The following is a 21,035-nucleotide window of genomic DNA, read 5'->3' as shown; positions in this document are numbered from 1 at the left end:
AAGACTGAAGTAAAACTTTAACGTCCCAAGGTGGAACTGGATGTCACACAGGAGGACCAAATAAAAACATTTCCTTAAAAATAGCTTTGGTCAACTTAAGAGATGGAACAGACAAATCATTGTGTTTGATGTGAAAATTTGAAATGGCGGCCATCTGGACTTTAATAGTAGAGTAACTGGAACCTCCCATAAAGAGTTCAGAAAGGAAATCCAGTATAGCTGGTAGAGGGGCTGAAAAGGGGTATAAGTCCATCAAAGATGATCAAAGAGAAAGCCTTTTCCATTGCTTTTGTAAGTCCTTCTGGTTAATTCCTTCTGAGAAAAAAATAAATTGACTACAGGAGAAGAAAGCCTGCCATTCTCTGGCTATTGTTAAAACTGGAGAAACCATGTGGTTAGTTTTATGAACTGGAGATTTGGTAGAGGCATCCCAGATAGGTGACTGAGCAGATGTACAGTGGGATCCAGAACCCATGGTGGATGCAGTAGGTTAGGCCAAAGAAAGGGGAACTATTCCTGCCGGGACCAGAAGAGGGCAGTTAATTAATTTTGTGAAAAACAGGAATTGGTGGAAAGGCATAAAGGAGACCTGGAGGAAAAAATGGACCAGAGCGTCTCTCAGCGACTCTCCCTGTGGAGGGGTAAGGGCAAAATAACTTCTGCATTTGTTGCTGAGGTAAGTCACAAAGAGGTTACAGCAAGATTGGCCTCAGCAGCTGAAAGTCTCCATTGCCACTGTTTGTGAGACCACTCATGAGGCAATCTTCTGCTCAACCTGTCTGCTAGTATATTGGCTGTCCCAGGAATGTGTGTTGCTACCAGAAAGCAGTTTGAAGAAATTGCCCATTGCCAAAATTGCATGGCTTCTCAGCAAAGAGGGTACAAATGTGTTCTACCTTGTCTGTTGATGTATTAGACAATTGACATATTGTGTGTGAAAAGCGATCACATCCTAGGGTAGGAGGCCCTGAAAGGCCTGCAGCACTAGGAGTACCACTTATCTCCAAGACACTGATGTGAAGTCTGGCATCTGTTGATGACCACATCCTTTTAACTATCTTCCCTTCAAAATGCCCCATCATAGAAGGGAGGTGTCCTTGGTGACTGTGGCCCTGGGAGAAAGTGGGCAAAAGGATCTGCTCTATATTACTGATGGGGAAGTAATCTACCAATTTATGTTATTTCTGCATAACTAAGTCTGATTCTGGTGTGAAGGGGTGACATTTCTGACCACTGTACTGCTAATGTCCACTGTAGGACTCCCAAGTGATATCTTGCTAATGAAACCAGGGTAATAGTGGAGGACATCAGCCCTAAGAGATGTGAAACTGGGATGGTTGAATGAGTCTTTTCCAGTTTCCATAATGCCATTCTGAAAATGTTAGAATGCACTTTACTGAATGACAGTTCTGATAACAGATGGCACTACAGTGAGGACTGGGAAATTTACCCTTTTTTTCACTGTAGTGCAATCGTAGAGTTGGAACATATAATTTGCAGGGAGTCTGGGGGCCACAGTCTTCCCACATGAGGGATGCAGGGGGACTCCACCATGCAAAACTGTAATAACTTGTGCTGTAGACGTACAATTCATACAGCAGCTTCAGCACAACTTCCTGAGGGTCTTGACGTCACCTCCTGACATTCCAAACTTGCTCAAATGTGGACGTCGTGGTGATGATTTTCAACATTCCGTAGAAATGATTCTTCCAAATTCGGAATATCAGTTTGATCAAGTGAAGAGATTTATTTTTTGATGTTCAACTTTTTGATAATAAATCATATCTATCTATATATCTATCAATATACATACATATATATATATATATATATATATATATATATCAATATATATATATATATATATATATATATATATATACACACACACACACACACACATACATGTATAAAGACAATAATGCTGTGTCTAATTTAACTACTATCTATAATTAGATCCACATCTATATGGATAAGTCGAGTAGAAAATTCTATCACATAAAGGGGCTATCTAACAAACCCAAATTAATATACTAATTTTTAGCTAAAAGGAAAACTAACAACTACTGTAAAGGAGTAAAGATCTGAATCAAAAATAACTACTATTTATCATGTTAGCTTTGCAGCTCTCAGGAAACAGACTTGGTTTAACAGGCGACAAATGAGATCTGGGGACATCAGAAATCATGGGTAGGGGAGGAGTCAAAGCTCTCAGATCCCATACTCTAGTATAAGGCACAGAGCTTGGTAGATACACCCCCCCTTGTTGAACCAGACGAAAATAGACAGCATCAGATCTGAGTAAATACTTTCTCTCAAACTAAGACACAGACATGCAAATCACCACAGAAAAATATGACTGTAGTTGAAGACAAGGACGAGGAGTGGGGAAAAAACATACAGAAAGACAATGCAAGATTCTATAGTCAAACTCAATGGTCCAACTGTCTGAATGAATAGTGCTGAATTTCTAGGTTTTAACCATGAAATTAACATATGAATAAACCTGCAAATACCAATTCACCTAAAAATAACAGATTGATAGATACTGCTCACATTAGTGAATACAGTTAAACTTTAGCAAAGGCAAAAAAAACATTTCCTTTTAACTTTCTATAATATTACACAAGTCAAAAGGATGATTTTTTCCCTTCACAGCAGCATCTGATTAGTACTAACTGAATATGTCTTGCTTTGTAATTTGAAAACTTTACTAACCACTGGATGAGTGAAGAAGGCTAAGCAATGTATCCAGCAAATATCTGACAATGGTTCTCAGTTGTTCAGTGGAGGAGTTCTGTATTACATCTTGAGGATCTCCAGCTTCAGCAAGGGACCTTCTGCTGGCTCCAAGGGCCACCTTGAGTCTTTGAACAGCATGATGGGCTAAATTGAGCTGCAGCTGCAACTGAATGCAGTCTTGATATGCGGAGAATACACGGCTATCCTCTTCTACTGCCTTATCTGGCTTTCGTAAAAAATACTGTGCATTGTTGGCACTGTTGAGTGGTGGCAGATCAATGTTCTGCAACAAGGTTTCCAGCCTATGGCAAGCTAAATTGTACCTAAAAACACAAAGAATAAATTAATTTTAAAACCAGCATTTTTCATGGTACTGTTGCTGTATTTAAATATCTTAAAGACGATCATTTTCATATTGAAAATGTAGCGAACCAACACCACCTCCTTCCAGCAACTATTCCTTATGAGCCTTACCTAGATTTTGCTAGATTTTCATTAAAACTACCCAAAGTGCAGTATTTCTGCATACATCTATCTACTTTTACAACTTCAAGACATTTCAGTTAAATGCAATCTTTCATTTTAAGTATTTCCATGTTTTGTCCATCCCAAACGTATATAGTTTCTCCCCTATCCCACTACTTTCTGCAGTACACCAACAAATGACAGAAGTGCAGCTCTGTGAAGTGCTCCAAATCACAGATGTACAAGTCAATTTATGTCTTCTGTACAGCCTCATATGGGTATATAGCCTGTTTAAGGTAATGGTCTTCAGGAAGTTTCTACTAAGCAGTTAAAGCTTTCTAATTATCTGGCTGTATCGTCACTGGAACAGAAAATGTCAGAATGCCAACATGCAGTTTCCAGTTCTCAGTGCCAAGGCACAGAGCAAAATTCTACACCTGACAGAAATAATATAAGGGTCCAATGTCCACCAGATAAGATGGGTACTTGTCAAAGGCGGTCATATATGCTGTTCATTAAGGATTGATGGATTGTTTTTTTTTTTTTTTTTTGTAAAACAGAAAAAAGTGAAAGCTCCTGTTCATTTAAACTCAGGGTATTACATTGTACTGTGCAAACTGGCTGTACAATTTTGGAGTTTTTTTCCGCTTTTTCTCCACTGTAATTCAGCTGCATGGAGTTGGTATAAGCAATTTAGGAGGGTATGGAGGCTTTTTTGGAGGAGTTTTAAACAATGCTTTTTAGAAATGAATTTATGGAAAAGTGCAACTCAAAGTATGTTATCTTGATCAATATAAAGAAACCATCAAAGATCCAATCCACACTACTCACGTTAAGTAAGGGTGACACAGTAAAGTTGTCTCACTGAAAAACAGACTACAACTTTAAGATGGCAACTAAACGTTTGCTAAAGCAAAGTATTATCTCAATAAGTTTGTAGAAACAGTAAGACAATACAAAGTAGAACAGGCTTAACATACCAACCCTCCTTTACAATATTTAGTACTTCAGTTAGTTGATTTAGATCTTCATTTCTAGTAATTGATTTTTTAGCAGACAACAGCATTAAACTTAGTACGGCCATACTATATCCTACATCCCAGCTTAAAAGAACCATTTCCTTAGTTATAAACAGCTCCTCCCTCAACATTTCTAACAAACTACTCGGGGAGTTTTTTTTAATCTGACAACTCATTATATTCCCATAACACATGTTCCCAATTACCACTCTCTTTCTTATCAAACCTCCAAAATTTGCTACCTATTGAAAAAAATTATTTTGTGTGTGCTTGAGGAATATGTGTAAACATTTCAAAGCAAAAATGCTGAATACCCTTCACTGTACAGCATACTTGGGATCCATACAAAGTCCTACCATTGTTACTTTGCATACTGCCTTTTGATTCACTCTTCCAATCTTTGATTATTATGGTTATCATATCATACAATATTTGTATGCCACACTTATCATCCACTTTTTAACAGCAACTTCTGTTTAGAGTGTGACTGCTTTATTTTTGCTTTATTTGTTGATTTTGCCTTTAAATCATTACAAAGGTCACCAATTCTTCAAACTGTCTTCTCAAGGTAGCTTAAGTTGTTTTGCTGTAGCATTACACTCACACACTATCTTTCTTGGTGTTATTAAATCAACACATAGCAGTGCCCTGTACAAACAAGCACCCAGAAAAGTACAGTTGTGTACACTTACCATAAATGTAGATGTTCGAGTGTATTCACTGCTACAGTCATTACATTTGGGTAATCTGCTGGCAGGTTGCCCTCAGTCGGCCTGAATTCCAAAGTCTTGGGTCCTGCATCGGTTGCTGTCTCCTCTTCCATGACGTCAGGTCATCAGGGGTATAAAACAAGCAGCCAACGACATTTTCTTTAGTTTTTCTTGCCCCAGATGTCAGGTGCCCCCAAAAAGATAGCAACAAAATATATATATAAATATATATATATATACATATATATAAATATATATATATATACATATATATATATAAAAACTACATATGCATGCATCAATATAAACTTTACCTTCATCTACAAGCAAATACACCACACAGGTTGTAGAAGATAGAGAAGGAACGATAAACTCCAGATTGAAAGGAGGGATGGCGGGCGGGTAACCTGGACTGCAACAGTCAATACACTCGAACATCTACATTTATGGTAAGTGTACACAGCTGTACTATGTTCTTCGTGTTTCACTGTTGCAGTCATTACATTTGGGTAGAATCCCAAAGCTATGGATGGGAGGCTGGAGCTAAACAGCATTAGGTGCAGCTATAAGGCCCTGCAGAACTGCAGTGGCAAATCCAGAAGCAAATGATAATGCTTTGTAAAGGTGTGAACTGAACTCCAAGTAGCAGCCTCTAGAATGTCTTTGGTTGGTACTCCTCTGGGAAAGGCTGCTGAAGTAGCTGCAGCTCTGGTGGAATGAGACCTAATGCCCTTGGGCACAGGTTTGCCATGGTGTAAGTAGCAGAAACGAATGCAGTGGTTTATCCACTTTGAAATAGTCTGCTTTGAAAGAGCCTTTCCTTCTGATCCTGCAGCATATGTCACTAGTAACTGCTCAGTTTTTCTTAGAGCTTTAGTCCTGCTCAAGTAGAATCGTAGCTGTCTGTGTACATCCAAGGAATGCAGAATTATCTCTCATTGTTCTGCAGATTTGGATAAAATGTTGGCAGATGAATAGTTTGGTTAAGAGCCATACTGGAAACCACCTTAGGCATAAATGAAGGATTTGTCCTCAAAGACACCCTGTCTGGGTAAAATATGATAAAAGGCTCCACAGCCATGAGGGCCTGTAGCTCTAAAACTCTTCTTGCTGAAATAATTGCTAGTAGCAGAGCTGTTTTCCATGATAAGAACTTTATATCAGCAGTAGCAGCTGGTTCAAATGGAGGCAGGGTGAGCTTTTCCAACACATAATTGAGGTCCCATGCAGGAATTGGTGATCTTCTAGGAGGCCTTAAATTTCTGGCTCCTCTAAGATACTGCTTTAGTAAAGGATGAGAAAAGATTGGTGGCTCTGTATTGTAATGAGCCGAAATGGCAGAGGCATGGATTTTAATTGATGAGAAAGATGGGCCTTCGTCAAGCATCTCAGTCAAGTATTGTAATATCTCAGGAATATTTGGTTCTGCTTTATCAGTTCCTTGTGCTCGATTCCAAGCACAGAATCTCTTCCATTTAGCAGCATAAGACTTTCTAGTACTGGGCCTTCTGGCTTCCAAAATGACATCCATCACAGCTTTACTGAGAGGTGTTGTTTGTATAACTACATCATCAGCCATGCTGCCAGGTTCAGTGTCTGGAGTTGATTGTGCAGGATCTGATTGTTTTTCTGGGACAGTAGTTGAGGTCTTTGAGGTAAGGTCCAAGCTGGGTATTGAGACAAGTTCATTAGGACTGGATACCAGTATTGGCAGGGCCAGTCTGGGGCAATTAGTATCATCTTTGGTTTCTCTTGTCTGACTTTTAGTAGGACCCTGGGAAGAAGAGGCAGAGGAGGAAAGGCGTAAACTGATAGGTTTTTCCAACTGAAGGACAGGACGTCCACTTTCCATGCTTGTCTGTGATAAGTCCTTGTGCAGAATCTTTTCAACTGATTACTTTGAGGAGAGGCAAACAGATCTATACCCAGGCTCCCCCATTACTTTGTTATCAAGCTGAAGACTTGTGGATCTAGTTTCCACTTGTGAGGGTCCATAAGGTTTCTGCTTAAATCGTCTGCCAGAGTATTTTGTTTTCCTGGCAGGAATTGAGCTTGAAAATGTATTTGGTAAGTCAAAGCTGTGTCCCACAGTGCCATGGCTAGTCTGCAAAGGGGGTATGAGTGCGTGCCCCCCTACCTGTTTATATACCACATAACCGTGGTGTTGTCCGTCTTTATCAGTAGTTGTCCTAGATGAAGTAAGTCCTTGAAGGCTGTCAGGGCATTTTGAACAGCTAGCATCTCTTTTAGGTTGATATGTAGATGCATTTCTTTTGGGTTCCATATGACCTGAATGCATCTTCCCGCCATGTGGGCCCCCCAGGCATAATCTGATGCATCTGTTGTTAAGGTTTGACTGGCAGGAGGAAGAGTGAAGGTCTGTCCCATGTTTTGGTGACATGCCTTTGCCCACCATAGAAACTCCTGTTGTAGGCAGGAATGAGAGGAATCATTGTTTCCAGACTGTGACAATGTTGACTCCATAAACATTTTAGGTACCATTGAAGTTTCTTCATATGCAGTCTTGCATATGGAATCAGTAGGATGCAGGATGCCATGAAGCCCAAAGCCTGCAGAGTTTGTCTTGTAGATAACTGGGTTTTTGTTGCCATTAGTTTGAAGTAAGTAGTCAGTTGCCTTTGTTTGTCTGGCATGAGGTTAGCCATTTGGGCAGTTGTATTCAAGCTTGCACTCAGGAATGTTATGTTTTGAGAGGGTACCAGTTGTGATTTCTTTTCGTTTACTGTGTACCATAGGCATGTTAGAAGCCTTTTCACAAATGCCAGGTGTTGAAGAAGAATGTCCTTGTTCTCTGCTTGAATGAGACAGTCGTCCAAGTAAGGGTATATTTGTATACTTCTTTGTCTGCAAAAAGCAAGTACTGGTGCCAGACATTTTGTAAAGACCCTGGACGCAGTAGATAAGCCAAAGGGCAGTGCAGAGAATTGGTAATGCATTAAGCCAGCCTTGAATCTGAGGTATCTTCTGCACGACTGCCTTACTGGGACATGCAGGTATGCCTCTTTTAGGTCCAATGTCACCAGCCAAGCATTCTTGCCCAGCATCAGCATTTTGAATTTTGGAATGTCCAAGTATGTGTTCAAAATTGATAAAACCAGTATTGGCCACCAGGCCTTGTCCTTTCTGGGTACCAAGAACAGTCTTGAGTAAAAACCTTGTCCTTTTTCCTGTTCTGGTACTGGCTGAATGGCCCCCACATCCATGAGGGACGTAACCTGTTTCTGTGCCTCTGCCCATTGATTGTTTTGGCAGATCCGGCCAACCGTTTGCCATTGGCAGAGTATGGAAATGGAATTTGTATACCTGTGATACTATGTTTAGCACCCACTTGTCCTGGGTTATTAACTGCCAATTTTGAGCAAAAACTGCTAATTTTCCCCCTAAGGGTGCTGCCAAAAGTTAAGTGCTTGGTGAAGGTAGAGGGAAGTCATTGAGACTGTTTTCTGTAGGTTTGTGCTTTATCTCCTCCAGATTTGGAGGTAGAAGCACCCCATTGCTTTGACCTGTAAGAATCTTGTGCCTGGTATCTGGAACCATTAGGGTGTCTGGATGTGCCCCTTTGAGCTCTGTCTGACACAGGAAAGGACCAATTTTTTGTAGGCCAGTGTCTACTGAATCTTGGTAGCTGTACTTGTAAGAAGTCTTTTACAGTTTGCATAGACTTAGTTTTGTCTTCCATTTACTTTAAAACCTCTTCTGCCTTAATACCAAACAGAGTATCATGCTGTAAAGGTGCATCCAGTAATTTAGCTTTAACATGATCAGGCAAATTCTGCTCTTTTAGCCAGGCATGCCTCCTAATCACAGATCCAGTAACTGCAGCGCTGCAGGAGGCCTCTAAGGAATCAAAACCACATTGCAAAGTATGCTTTCCAACCTGTTCAGCTGCATGCAATAATTCCTGAAATTCTTTATTTTCTGCACATTCAGAAATCAACATCATTTTCTATTTCAGCAATCCCATAACATGTTGTTGATACTTGAGCATATGAAAATGTCAGTTTAAGGCCCTAATTGCCAAGGTTGTAGACGTATAAACCTTTTTTCCCCATCTATCCAATGCCCTTGAATCTTTGTCAGAGGGGGTAGGATTTTTTGCTGTTGAGGACTTAACTCCCTTTGGACCCGGTGAAATAGTTTCAGGATCAGCAGCAGGGTTTCTAAATAAAATTTGTGTGAGTCAGGGACCCTGTAATATCTGTCAGGCTTACTGGGAGCCGGAGGTAAGGAGTCTGGGGTCAAGCTTAACTCCGAAAACACATCATCCACAATGTCTAAAACAGGGGGTATGGGTAAAGGCCTGTGCTGAGAGAGAAGGAGGAAATCCCTGAGCCTCTTTTTTTGATTCTGAGAAATCTTGACTCTCCCAGTGAAAATGCTCCCTCAAAGTATGCAAGGTTTCTCCAAATGAATAATCCTCAGGAGATGATGCAGATGGTATAGACTCCTCTGCATCAGAATCCTCATAGGGAGGTATAGATAATTCCTGATCAGAAGAGGAATCAGAAGAAACAGAACCCTGATCTGAAGATTCATAATCAGTGTCTTGCCTAGGCCTCTTTATCAGGAGGGGGATGGGAACCCCTGATCAAGGTAATAAGGTCCTCAGCCATTTTGATCATCTATTTTTTAGGCACAGCGGCCTGTCCACGTGGCTCATGCGTCTTTTTTTTAGTTTTAGAAGTTGCTTTTTTCTTTGGTTTTGCAGCTGTCGTCGGTTTGATATAAAAATGTTGAGGCCTGAATACACCCTCAGAAGCCAGTGCCTGCTCAGCGGCTCTGGACACATCCAAGGGAGATTCATCCGTGGGTCCAATACTTTGAGTATCTCGTGGAGTGCCGGACACCACATGGATCTCAGTAGGGGCCTGCGACTCTAAAGTAGCGGGTATCAGGGGCTGCGAATGCGTCTCACTGAGTACCGGCAAACCGGCGACTGGCTTAGGAGAAACTTCGTCAGTTTTGGACCTCGACTGTCTGTCTCAGTCCTTTTCTTTGCGTTTTTTATGTACTCCATTAATCGGATTGCTATCCGACGACATTTCTGTGTAGTTAAATCTGTTTCCAAAATACTTTGAGGCAAAAATATACCGGTGCTTAATAGTGCATTGGTTAAATCTAGCACTAAACTGACAGCCAGGCATGTTGTGATCAGGGCCTAGGCAAGGAATACAGTATAAATGGACATCCTTATGAGGCATTAGCTTCCCACAAGTAATACATCTATTAACTTTTTCTGACATTGGTAAGGAGCAAGAAAAAAAGTTTCCCCGACGGGGTTCTTAGCTTTAGTGAAGACTTCAGTTCTGAAACTCAAACTTGAAAATTTTCAGGAGTCGGCCGACCGGCACTTGCGAAATGCTTCTGCTTCGGGCACCGCGCGGAAAGAAAGACCAAAGAAAATGGCGTTGGCTGCTTGTTTTATACCCCTGACAACCTGAGATCATGGAAGAGGAGACAGCAACCAACGCAGGACCCAAAACTTTGGAATTCAGGCCGACTGAGGGCAACCTGCCAGCAGATTATCCAAATGTAATGACTGCAACAGTGAAACATGAAGAACATCTACATTTTATCTGTAAAACTTCCCTTAGAACAGAAACCTGTAACTTAGTGTGGCTAAAACAAACCCAACATAGGTTCATAGGTTCATACTAGGCTATCTGCCCTAGGGCATTTATAAGCCTAGCCAGAGAATGTTTGGCTTTCGCGACTCATTTTAAATTAATTTTGCTATGCCCTTTCTCGAGGTTAGTATACTGTGCCTCTGTCTAACAGTGACACAGAAGTGATATCTCCCATCCACTCATCAAGATTCCTCTTGAATAGAGTCAATGAGGGACTCTGCCTAACCTGGACTGGGATTTTATTCCAGAGTGAAGGGAGCCTCTGGGTTATGAATCTGTCCCTCCAGCATGTCCTATTTATTTCAGTGCTGAGGTTCAAGTCTCTCGGGCGTGTAGCTGGATAGGATTTGGATTTTTTGAGGTGCAGCATGTCCCTTAATTCCGGGTTGGACATGGCTTTATACGTCAGGCACAGGTCACCTCTGAGCAGGCGGTATGCCACTGAGTAGAGCTGGAGTTTCTTTAACTGGGCAGCGTATGGTATCTGTTTGAGCCCTTTGATCCTCTTGGTGAGTTACTTTTGGGGTCTTTCCAGTTGCTGCAGATGTTTGGTAAGGTACATCCCAAAAGGGGCATTGTACTCGATTATGGGCCTGATGAGGGATGAGTAAAGAGGCACGATGACCTCCCCTAATTTAGATGTGAATCCCTTCATGATTAGGTGGGCTACATAAAATGTTTTTCTAACCACTTTGGCCACGTGGTTGTCAAATGAGAGATTGCTATCAACTTGGGTCCCCAGGTCCCTAATTACTTCTTCTGTACTTAATGGACTACCACCTATGTGGTAATTTGTGGGCACTTTGTTTTTGCCAAAGGGGATGACTATACACTTTTTGGCGTTTAGCTTGAGGCCATGGCTCTAGCACCAGTTGTCTGTTTCTATGAGGTCCTTTTGAAGGATGCTTGTGTCGGCTGGAGAGTCGATTATGGCGCCCAGTTTGCAGTCATCTGCGAACTTGGTCAGCCACAGTCCTTCTGTGTTGGCCTGTACCTCCGGAAAATATATACCGAACAAGAGAGGTCCCAGGACTGAGCCTTGTGGGACGCCACTTGTAACTGGCTTGGAGTCCGACATGGCTCCAGCAATTCTAACCATGTGGGTTCTGTCCTTGAGCCAGTTTGCAACCCATCAAGTGACATAGGGGTTTATATTTAAGCTGGTGAGCTTATCTATAATGCCCGAGTGGGGTATTGTATCGAAGGCTTTTGCGAGGTCCAGGTAGGCTGTGTGGACCACCATCCCTTCGTCAATGGCCTTGGTGACTGTTTCAAAGAAGTCGACCAGGTTTAAGAGGCAGGATCTGCCCTTAACAAAGCCGAACTGGGTAGGATCCAGTGTCTGTAGGTCCCCAATATCTTTATGTATGAGGTCCATGATGATCCTTTACATAGCTTTGCAGACCAAGCTAGTCAGGCTTATGGGGCGATAGTTTCCAGGGTCCGTTGAGGCACCACCTTTGTGGAGAGGGACCACTGTTGCTGTACGCCACTCTTTGGGTACATATCCTGTAGTAAGGCTGAGCTTGAACAGTAGTTTTATGTTTGGGTTTAGCTCTTCTTGGAGTTCATGCAGGATGCAGCCCGGGACACCGTCTGGTCCCATTGATGCTGTGTTTTTTTGCTTTGGAGAGGGCGGCTCTTACCTGAGCATCTGAGATGTCAGGGGGGCAGCACTCTGCTGGGATAGATATTTGCCCTTTTGGTGGGGGAGTTTGCTGAACCTGTCAGCTAGGATGTTGGCAATGTCTGTGGGTTCGGTGTATTTTTGTCATTTTGGACTAATTCTGAGCATATCTGGGAATTCCCACCCAGGTTCCTAACATAACTAAAGAAAGCCTTGTGATTATCCTTAGTGTCCTGTGCAATTTTTCTCTCGAAGCTGGCCTTAGATGATTTTATGAGTGCCCTTAGTTTTTTGCTAATACTGATCAGAGATGCCTTCCCTTTTTGGGATTTTGCTCCATCATGTAGTAGCTTCCTCCTTCTATTGTATAGTTTGTTTATGGCTGGGGTCCACCAGACAGGACATCTGCCTTTGGAGGATTGGGTCTTGGTTTTATTTGGGATTGCATGATCCATGCATTCCTGAAGGTGTCCATAGAATGCATTTATAAAGGATTCTGCGGTCTGGGCCGTATTTTCCACAGGCCCGGGGGCTTTGAAGGATTCCACCTCGGTTTTGAGGAGTGTGAAAATTGCTTTAGAGAAGTTTTTCACTGTGGTTTTCTGGGCAAGGGGTGGGGTCGGGATGTGAATATCCAGTGAGATCAGTTTATGGTCTGATCTTACCAGTGAGGGATACACTTCTGGTCTGGAGCATAGAGTCCCCATGTTGGTGATGATCAGGTCCAGTATGTTTTCCCGTCTTGTGGGAGTGGTAACAAGTTGTTCCATAGCATTTGAGTTTATGAATTCTAGGAACCTTTGGGCTAGGGTGTTGGAGCTAGAGTAATGCTCCCAGTCTATGTTTGGGTAGTTGAAGTCGCCCAATATAATGGTGTTTGGAGAGACCTTCATATTTTCCAGTGTTCTCAGGAAGGCCGAGTGGGGTTCCTGTGTTTGGGAGGGGTGGTCTGTAGCAGGCTATAAACTGGAAGGCAGTTTTACCCACTGTTAGTTGCACATGGATAGTCTCTGATGCTTCGTGCTTTGCCACCAACCTGGAGGTGTGGGTATCTTTGATGAATATCGATACTCCCCCTCCTTTTGTGGTTCGGTCCAAGTTTTGGGGCCGAAAAGCATGGTATGAGGTATAACCTGGTAGTGCTGGGGTGCTCTTGGGAGCCCTGAACCAGGTTTCTGTTACTGCACAGATATCGATGTTCTCCATGCTAAGGAGAGTTTCAAGTGCGTGCATCTTGAGGTTTAGACTTCTGGCGCTGAGTAGCATTACTCAGTTTCTTATCCCTTGTGATACCTATGGAGGTGGGTTTGTCTTTTGAGCCTTGCCTAAAAAAGGCACTATGGGGGTAGCAAAAGCCTTTGCCAATATCCAAAAGCCCAGGGATGACAGGTGCAAGCCGTCCCTAGCAAAGCATCATGGCTTGTCGAGCATATCATCCCAGGCTGACAGGCATTGGATCCCCTTTGAATGACACCAGTACTTAAGCCAATTGTTGAAATTGATCATCTTGTCTTCATATTGTGGCATCATTCTTGGTGAGGGTAAGATGCTACTCAAGGTCAGGGTCATATCGGCCTGAGCTACATGCTCAGAGAGCTCCTCTATGTCTCTTTTCATGTAGTCCAGGGAGGTACGTCTCAGGTCATTCACACCAGCATGGACAATGACTGAGTCATATTTGTACTTGCCTTGGAGTGACCCGAGTGCTTGTGTTATGTGGCGGATCCTAGCACCCGACAGGCTGCTCACCGTGACCTTCTCCTTGTTCAGCCTGGTGAGTGGGACGTCAGTGTGCCTGACGATAGAGTCACCTATTACAAGTGTATCAGGTGTGTTGTTTAGCCTTAAGGGCTGTGACTGTCCGGCACACTGGCTTTGTGAGATATGTGTTGCACGTGTTTTGTTTTGGGGTAGCGGTTGCTTGGGTGTCTGCTTTGGAGGTCTCTACTGCTTAGGCAGATCTTTATTTAGAGCCTCCGAGTATGTTTTTGTGTGATTATGTGTTTGGTTTGCTGTCGTGGTAGGTCTATGTGAGACTGGAATTGTAGTGAGTGTGGTTTCCTTCTCCTCCTGACTGGTTATGCCAGTACTGAGTTGAGAGAGCTTAGCCTCCAGTTTGGCTATATGGTTGTATCTTTCACATGTGATGGAATTTGTTGGGAGGAGGAGAGGGTTGTCTGTGTACATGAGGCAGTTGTAACATTGCCTCAAGATTCCCAGGTTCACCAGCTGGACCGGAGAGGAGATTGACAACTGACCTTTGGACATGCTAGAATAATATTGGGAATTCCTTTATAATTGAAAACAAGGGCCAATGGGGAGTGAGGGTGTAGTGCTTTTAATTTTTAGTGCTGACTTATATAATTGCTTTAGTGAGCAAGTGCCAGGTAACTTAAGTGCAATGTGTTACAGGTAACTTAAATGCAAAAATGACAAACAGTAACTTTCTTTCAAGTGAAACAAGGAAATAAGTACAGTAAGCAATACAGATATCACTAGGGATCCACTGAAGCGCTGAGAAGCCGCGTTCCAGGGAAATAACAAGCAAACAAACAACAAGCATACAAACAAAGCTAGATTCAGCAGGCCTGGATCTAGTCTATGCTACAGCAAACAAGGTGTACCAATTTCAGTAAGAAACAGTTCAAATATGCAGGCACTATAAACCTTTTACCAGAAATTCCCAGCTCAGAAGGGCAGAGTCCAGCCTCTCCTCCCACAACAGTGCAGACCACGAACCTTCTTAATGTAAAATAACTGGCCTGAAGTCCAAGTGCATAAACCAGAACTAACACACTTTAGGAATAACAGACACTGAGCTCTCAATCAGCAGTTCCCAACTTAGAAGGATGAAAGCTACCTGTCCTGCCACCACAGTGCATGCCACAAACCTTCCTAATGTAAAACAACTGGTCTGAAGCCCAAGTGCTTAATCCAAAAGACTTAGAATGATAGCTACACTTTAATCAAGTTACTACCAAGCAGTAATAAATACAACTGAATAATTTAAAGAATGCCTGGATTAGTGCTCAAGTTATACAAACAAAGCTAGATTCAGCAGGCCTGGATCTAGTCTATGCTACAGCAAACAAGGTGTACCAATTTCAGTAAGAAGCAGTTCAGATATGCATGCACTATAAGCCTTTAACCAGAAATTCCCAGCTCAGAAGGGCAGAGTCCAGCCTCTCCTCCCACAAGAGTGCAGACCACGAGCCCTCAATGTAAAATAACTGGCCTGAAAGCCCAAGTGCTTAAACCAGAATTAATACACTTTTAGAATAACAGACACTGAGCCCTCAATCAGCAGTTCCCAACTTAGAAGGATGTAAGCTACCTGTTCTGCCACTACAGTGCAGACAACAAACCCTCTCAATGTAAAACAACTGGTCTGAAGCCAGTTGTTGAAACTAAAAGGCTTAGAATGAGTTACACCAAGCAGTAATAAATACAATTGAGTACTTTTAAGATGATGCAAAAGCAAAATAAAGTAGAAAGAAACACAAGTACAGTAAAAGCAGATGATTTTTTTTTTCAGAAAAGTAGCAAAAGCAGTAGTAAATACAATTCTCATGCAGTGCAAGCTGGCACACTTGAATATGTAGCAATATTAGTCCACACACAGTTTGAAAAAATGTAATTAAATTAAAAAGGCCTAAAAGCAAATTGGGTAGAATGCGGTAAAGAGATGTGCCTGGGGGAGTGTCTTAGATCAAATCTACTGTGGGGCGGGCACTGCAAAAGCCACCAAATTTAAACTACAACCAAGAGCTGCGAGGGGGGTGGGAAAAAACTGTTTCAACACAGATGTAAGGAATGTGCAAATTATAAAGCCAAAAAATATATACTGTTCTCTATAAATATATATACAACAGATATCTAAGCAAACAATTTAGCTCTATAATACAGAATAATACAGAAAAGTATACTCAGCTCTATATATTTGCAGATAGTTCTGTAAGGCTGTCTCTCAAACTAAGGTTCCAGTTTGAATGCAGATTGTTAATTAACAGGACACACAACACTAGCTCAATTATATAGCTAAAGACAAGGCAGGAAATGAGGGGGGGTTGGGAAAAAGTTTCAACACAGATGTGAGGAATGTGCAAATTATAAAGCCAAAAAATATATAAGCAGACAGACTAGCTAGTTTGCACACTGAAGAGTACTATTATCCAATCTTAGCACAAACTAATCTAGTGTAGTGCCAAACACTACAGACCACCCATGAGGACCGCTGTACAACCCCAGTCCCTGACCTACAGTAGCTCACCCAAATACAGGTCTGGACAATATGGACATGCAATTTCCAAATGTCTCCTAAGTTAGCTTGGTAGATATGAACATCCTGAGACAATGGAGCAATTGTCTTATGTTCAGACAACCATTTAATCCTTTAAAAAAAGACAGTACACGAAAGATGCACATATACAATTTCACTGGCGGCAAAAATCTCACATACAAACAAGGTTGCCAAGAATACACACATTATATCCACCACATACACATTGGTCAATCTATGCTATGCTGTGGCACTAAAAAAACAATCTTCCCAAATCTAAAAGACCTCCTAAGCCTATAAATGGCAACACCTATCCTCAGCTATCTTAAAAGTACTCACCAAAGCAACACCAAATACCATACATATGCCTACACCCAGTGGAGCCCCAAGAGCTAAGCCATAAAGCAACCCAGCATACATTACGCAGGACTCTTGTCATAGTGGACTCCACTGTACCACACACAGATGCCCCACTCACCAGACTGAACAAAGAGAAGGTAATGGTCAGGTGGTCTCTTAAACCAGGACCTGCCAAGTTAAGAATGCACTCAAGTCACTACATCACAGGAATCAGCATGATTCTATTATAGTCTATAAGAGTGTTAAAGACCTGAGACATACTTTCCTGGACTATGTGATAACAGACATTGCTGATCTCTCTGAATGCGTGTCTCAGGCAGGTATGGGCCTTCCACCGATCAGCATTTCACCTTCACCAAGAACAATTCCATAGTATGAACAAAAGATGACAGACTTCAATAATTTGTTTAGTTTTTGATGTCTTTCCAAAGGGATTCAATACTTTTCAGCACGGAAGGACATGGCTAGCAGACCACATTGCTTTCCAAAGGATGGTCTGCACCCGTCTCCCCCAGACTTCAGAATATTGGCTAAAACTTTATCCACCCCCTTAATGCCTTTCTTAGGCAATACCAAACTGACAACCCTATTGACATGGCAAATAAATACCCAAAGCAATCTAAAGGTGTTGGTACACAATGCTAAGAGTCTAAAACTCCACACAGTACAAGCTTACCTCACTCTGGAGAATATAAACATCTGTGCCATTACGGAGATGCGGTTTAAATCTGCAAAAAGTCATCTGGCAGTGTAAGGCTTCAATGACTTCCACACATTTAGATCATCAACTGCACAACAGGGACAAAAGGTGGAGGAGTCTCAGATCTATGTCAGCAACAAGTATAACTCTACGCTGGTTAAACAGGAAGATGCCATGGAATTTATCAAAGTGCAAATCACCATAGACAAAGTCCCATATCATATCTTAACAAGTTGTAGGTCACCCTCTATACCCACAGAATCCCATAACCAAATACCCAAATTCATGGGAGACTAACTAGTCCTCTCTAGACTGGGAAATACGCTGCCCAATACTTGTAGGCACGATTCCTGGACTTTATTAACACAAATACCCTTGACCATATAGTGTGCACACCCACCAGAGCTTCAAATACTGGACAACTGGTACTCAGAAATCACACCAATATGTAACGGCACTGCAGCCCCGACATCCCCCACCCCCCATCATATCCTCACTGGTGAGGACGGACTACAAAGCTGTCTCCATCAAAATAAAAAAAAAACTCTGTAAACCCAACAAATCTGTAACTATTCCAAAGCAAACTATATCCAATTAAGCCACAGTATGTCAAAATTCAATGCCCCTCCCAACCCTAAGATCACAGCACCTATGTGGAATTGTTCATAGAGACCCTATACAACCATGTAAATGGCTGTAGAGAGGTTGCTGTACCTAGTAGAAGTAAGCCTAAAACAAACTATAAAAACAAATCGCACTGGTGGAATCCTAACTTTATTAAGGTATATAATGAAAGGAAAAAAATCATGGCTAAAATCAGGAAGAGCAACTCCCATAATGATAGCAGCTCTCCAATTAAACTAAACATGAAACTAAGAGGACTAATTAAGTCCAGCAAAATCAATTACAAGGTCAGGATAGCCTCATGGGCTAAAGAAAATTGCAAGGCCTACTTCAGCTATGTCCAAAACCTCAAACTGGCGGTCAGTGGTGCCAGCATCACTGAGCAAAGCAACATAGTGAGTTTGATGGCTGATCGCTTTAGCTCAAACTTCACACCCACCCACTTCCCCCTGCCTCCACCTATAAAATACCTACTAGCATAATCCCCCAACTATTAGCAGGGAGCTAGTCGTGACAGCACTTGCTAAGGCCAAAAAGACAGCTTCAGTGGGTCCCATCAATATCTTGGGATGCCTGCTTAACAGCTTGAAATAAGACCTATCAGCAACACTTAAGTCACTTTTCAACTATAGCCTCAAAACAGACTGACTATGAGAGTAGAAGACTCAAACAGTTATACATCTTCACAAGAGTGGACCATCAAATGACCCCAGAAACTAGAGACTTATTAGTCTGACTAGTCTAACCTGCAAAGCCACAGAATGAATTTTCACGGATATGATAACAAAGACATAGACAATCTTCAGGCAATGGACCCAACCCAGTTTGGTTTTGTCTAAAGGTCATGCCTACTAATCTTACTTTACTTACTTACTTGGACTTCTTTGAGAAGGTCACCAAGGCAATGGATGAGGGGAAATCAGTGTATAACACCTACCTAGACCTGGATATCGCATTCGATACAATAGCAAACTCAAGTATAATTGACAAATTCACCTACATAACTTGCTGGATTGCTAGCTGGCTTACAGACAGGACCAGGGAAACCAGGATTGGTGATACCACATACACAGAGACCAGTCACCAGCGGGGTACCCCATAGCACAATGCTGGGACCTCTCCTATTTGGCATCTACTTCTCAGAGATAAATGCTAATGTCAAGAGTCTTTGGCTAACCAAGTTCACAGACAACTGCAAATTGGAAGCTATTGCAAATTCCACCTATGACACAAACATCTTAAAAGAGGGTCTAACAGACAAATGACTGGTACCAAAGTCACAACCTAAAACTCAATACCAAGAAATGCATTATAATGCCTTTTGGGAATAATGCCACCCAAGCTAATTATTCCACAGATAAGATACCCTAAGAGCTGAACTAGTAGTCATGGATCTGGGAACATACATAGACAGTAATCTGGCCTTTGACCAACATGTGGTCAAGGTAGTAAGAAAATCATCCTATGTCACCCAACTTACAAGTAAGGGCATGGCATCCAGGTCCAAGGAAGTCACAGTAGCATTTTATTCAGCCATTATCAGTCCCACTACTGAGTATAATGCCCCTTTTGGCATGTTATCTGACCAAACATATGCAACAGTTGGAATGCCCACAAATGCTCCTTACCAGGAGAATCCAGAGTACAAACACATTGTCCTATACTGACTGCCTTAAAGCCCTATCTCCATACTCTATTTCCTACAGGTCACTGAGAGGCAATCTATGCCTGCCATACAATGTATCCTCATATTCAGCTCTGATGGACCTTTTGCACATCAGCAAAATGAAAATTAAAAGCACTTGATCTAAGGATTTAAATTTTGATTGCAACATAAACAAGAAATGTTGGTGAGACAGATATGCATCTCACAAGATCCCCATGTGCTGGAACATGCTTGCATATAAGTGAAGCAGAGTCCATCCCAACTATATTTAAGTGTAATCTTGACCAATGGATGGGAAACTGGAAATTCACCCCAGGTCTGGTCCCATGTCTCAAATACATACAGGCAGAGGCAGACAGTAATGCTCAAACTAACATAACCCCCCCAAAAAAAACAAAAAACTCTAGACGCTTCCTAACTAACATACCTCCTCCTAATAAATGTGCATAAGTAAATAGGGACACACCTGGGCTGAACTGTACAGCTAAACTTATAAAGCCCTTGGTGGTTATTAGCATGGTACATACCTATGAACAAAATGTAATTTTTCTCGATTTAGCAAATACAAAATAACATCAACTGCAAAGAAAAACAATTTTCTTCATTGTCATACCACTGGCATTCCTGAATTTGAGAGTCTCTTATTTTCTTTACCAATGGCTCCAAATATAAAGCAAACAAAGGGGAAATTAACAACTATGCCAGGCTCATCTGTTCAAATGCAGCTTATCAAGAACCACCCTTCTGCCTTAATTCTTGCTTCCAAAATTTTGCATAGCCTCCTAATTAGCAGTATTTTATTAGGAATACCAAACACTGCAACACTCCTCTGGAGAAGGTTTTGTATAAGTAGTGTAGTAACAATAATAAAGTACTTAAGAGATGTTCATCATGTTACCCTGCTGCAGTCATCACACTTGGGTTATCCTGCCGTCAGGCGGTCCCGCAGTCGGCCCGAATTCCAAAGTCTTGGTCCAGCGTCGGTTGCTGTCACTTCTTTCCTGACGTCAGTGCGCCAGGGGTATAGAAGAGGGATCTGACGCCATTTTCTCCAGTCTTTCTTGCCACGTGGTGCCCGAAGTAGAAGCAGTTCGCAAGTGCCAGTCGGCCGACACCTGAGATTTTCGATTTGAATTTCAGTCCGAAGTCTTCAATAAAGCTAAGTACCCCATTGGGGAACATTTTCTAGCCTCAG

At 42.0% G+C, this 21,035-nt stretch overlaps 1 protein-coding gene across 8 annotated transcripts in view; it reads right to left on the bottom strand.

The window, feature by feature from the left end:
* Positions 1-21,035, bottom strand: part of BIRC6 (baculoviral IAP repeat containing 6) — a 4,524,268-nt gene that overhangs the window by 2,510,262 nt on the left and 1,992,971 nt on the right. For all 8 annotated transcript variants that reach the window (XM_044058419.1, XM_044058463.1, XM_044058448.1 and 5 more), the window contains exon 29: positions 2,719-3,065. In XM_044058419.1, coding sequence (XP_043914354.1) covers positions 2,719-3,065 — 347 coding nt within the window. The remainder of the gene's footprint in view (positions 1-2,718; positions 3,066-21,035) is intronic.

The sequence above is a fragment of the Protopterus annectens genome, chromosome 1.part2, assembly GCF_019279795.1.
Source record: "Protopterus annectens isolate FY-2018-M chromosome 1.part2, PAN1.0, whole genome shotgun sequence".
Lineage (NCBI taxonomy): Eukaryota > Metazoa > Chordata > Ceratodontiformes > Protopteridae > Protopterus > Protopterus annectens.
Note: the sequence above shows the minus strand (reverse complement) of the source record. Positions and strands in the feature narration are given on the sequence as shown.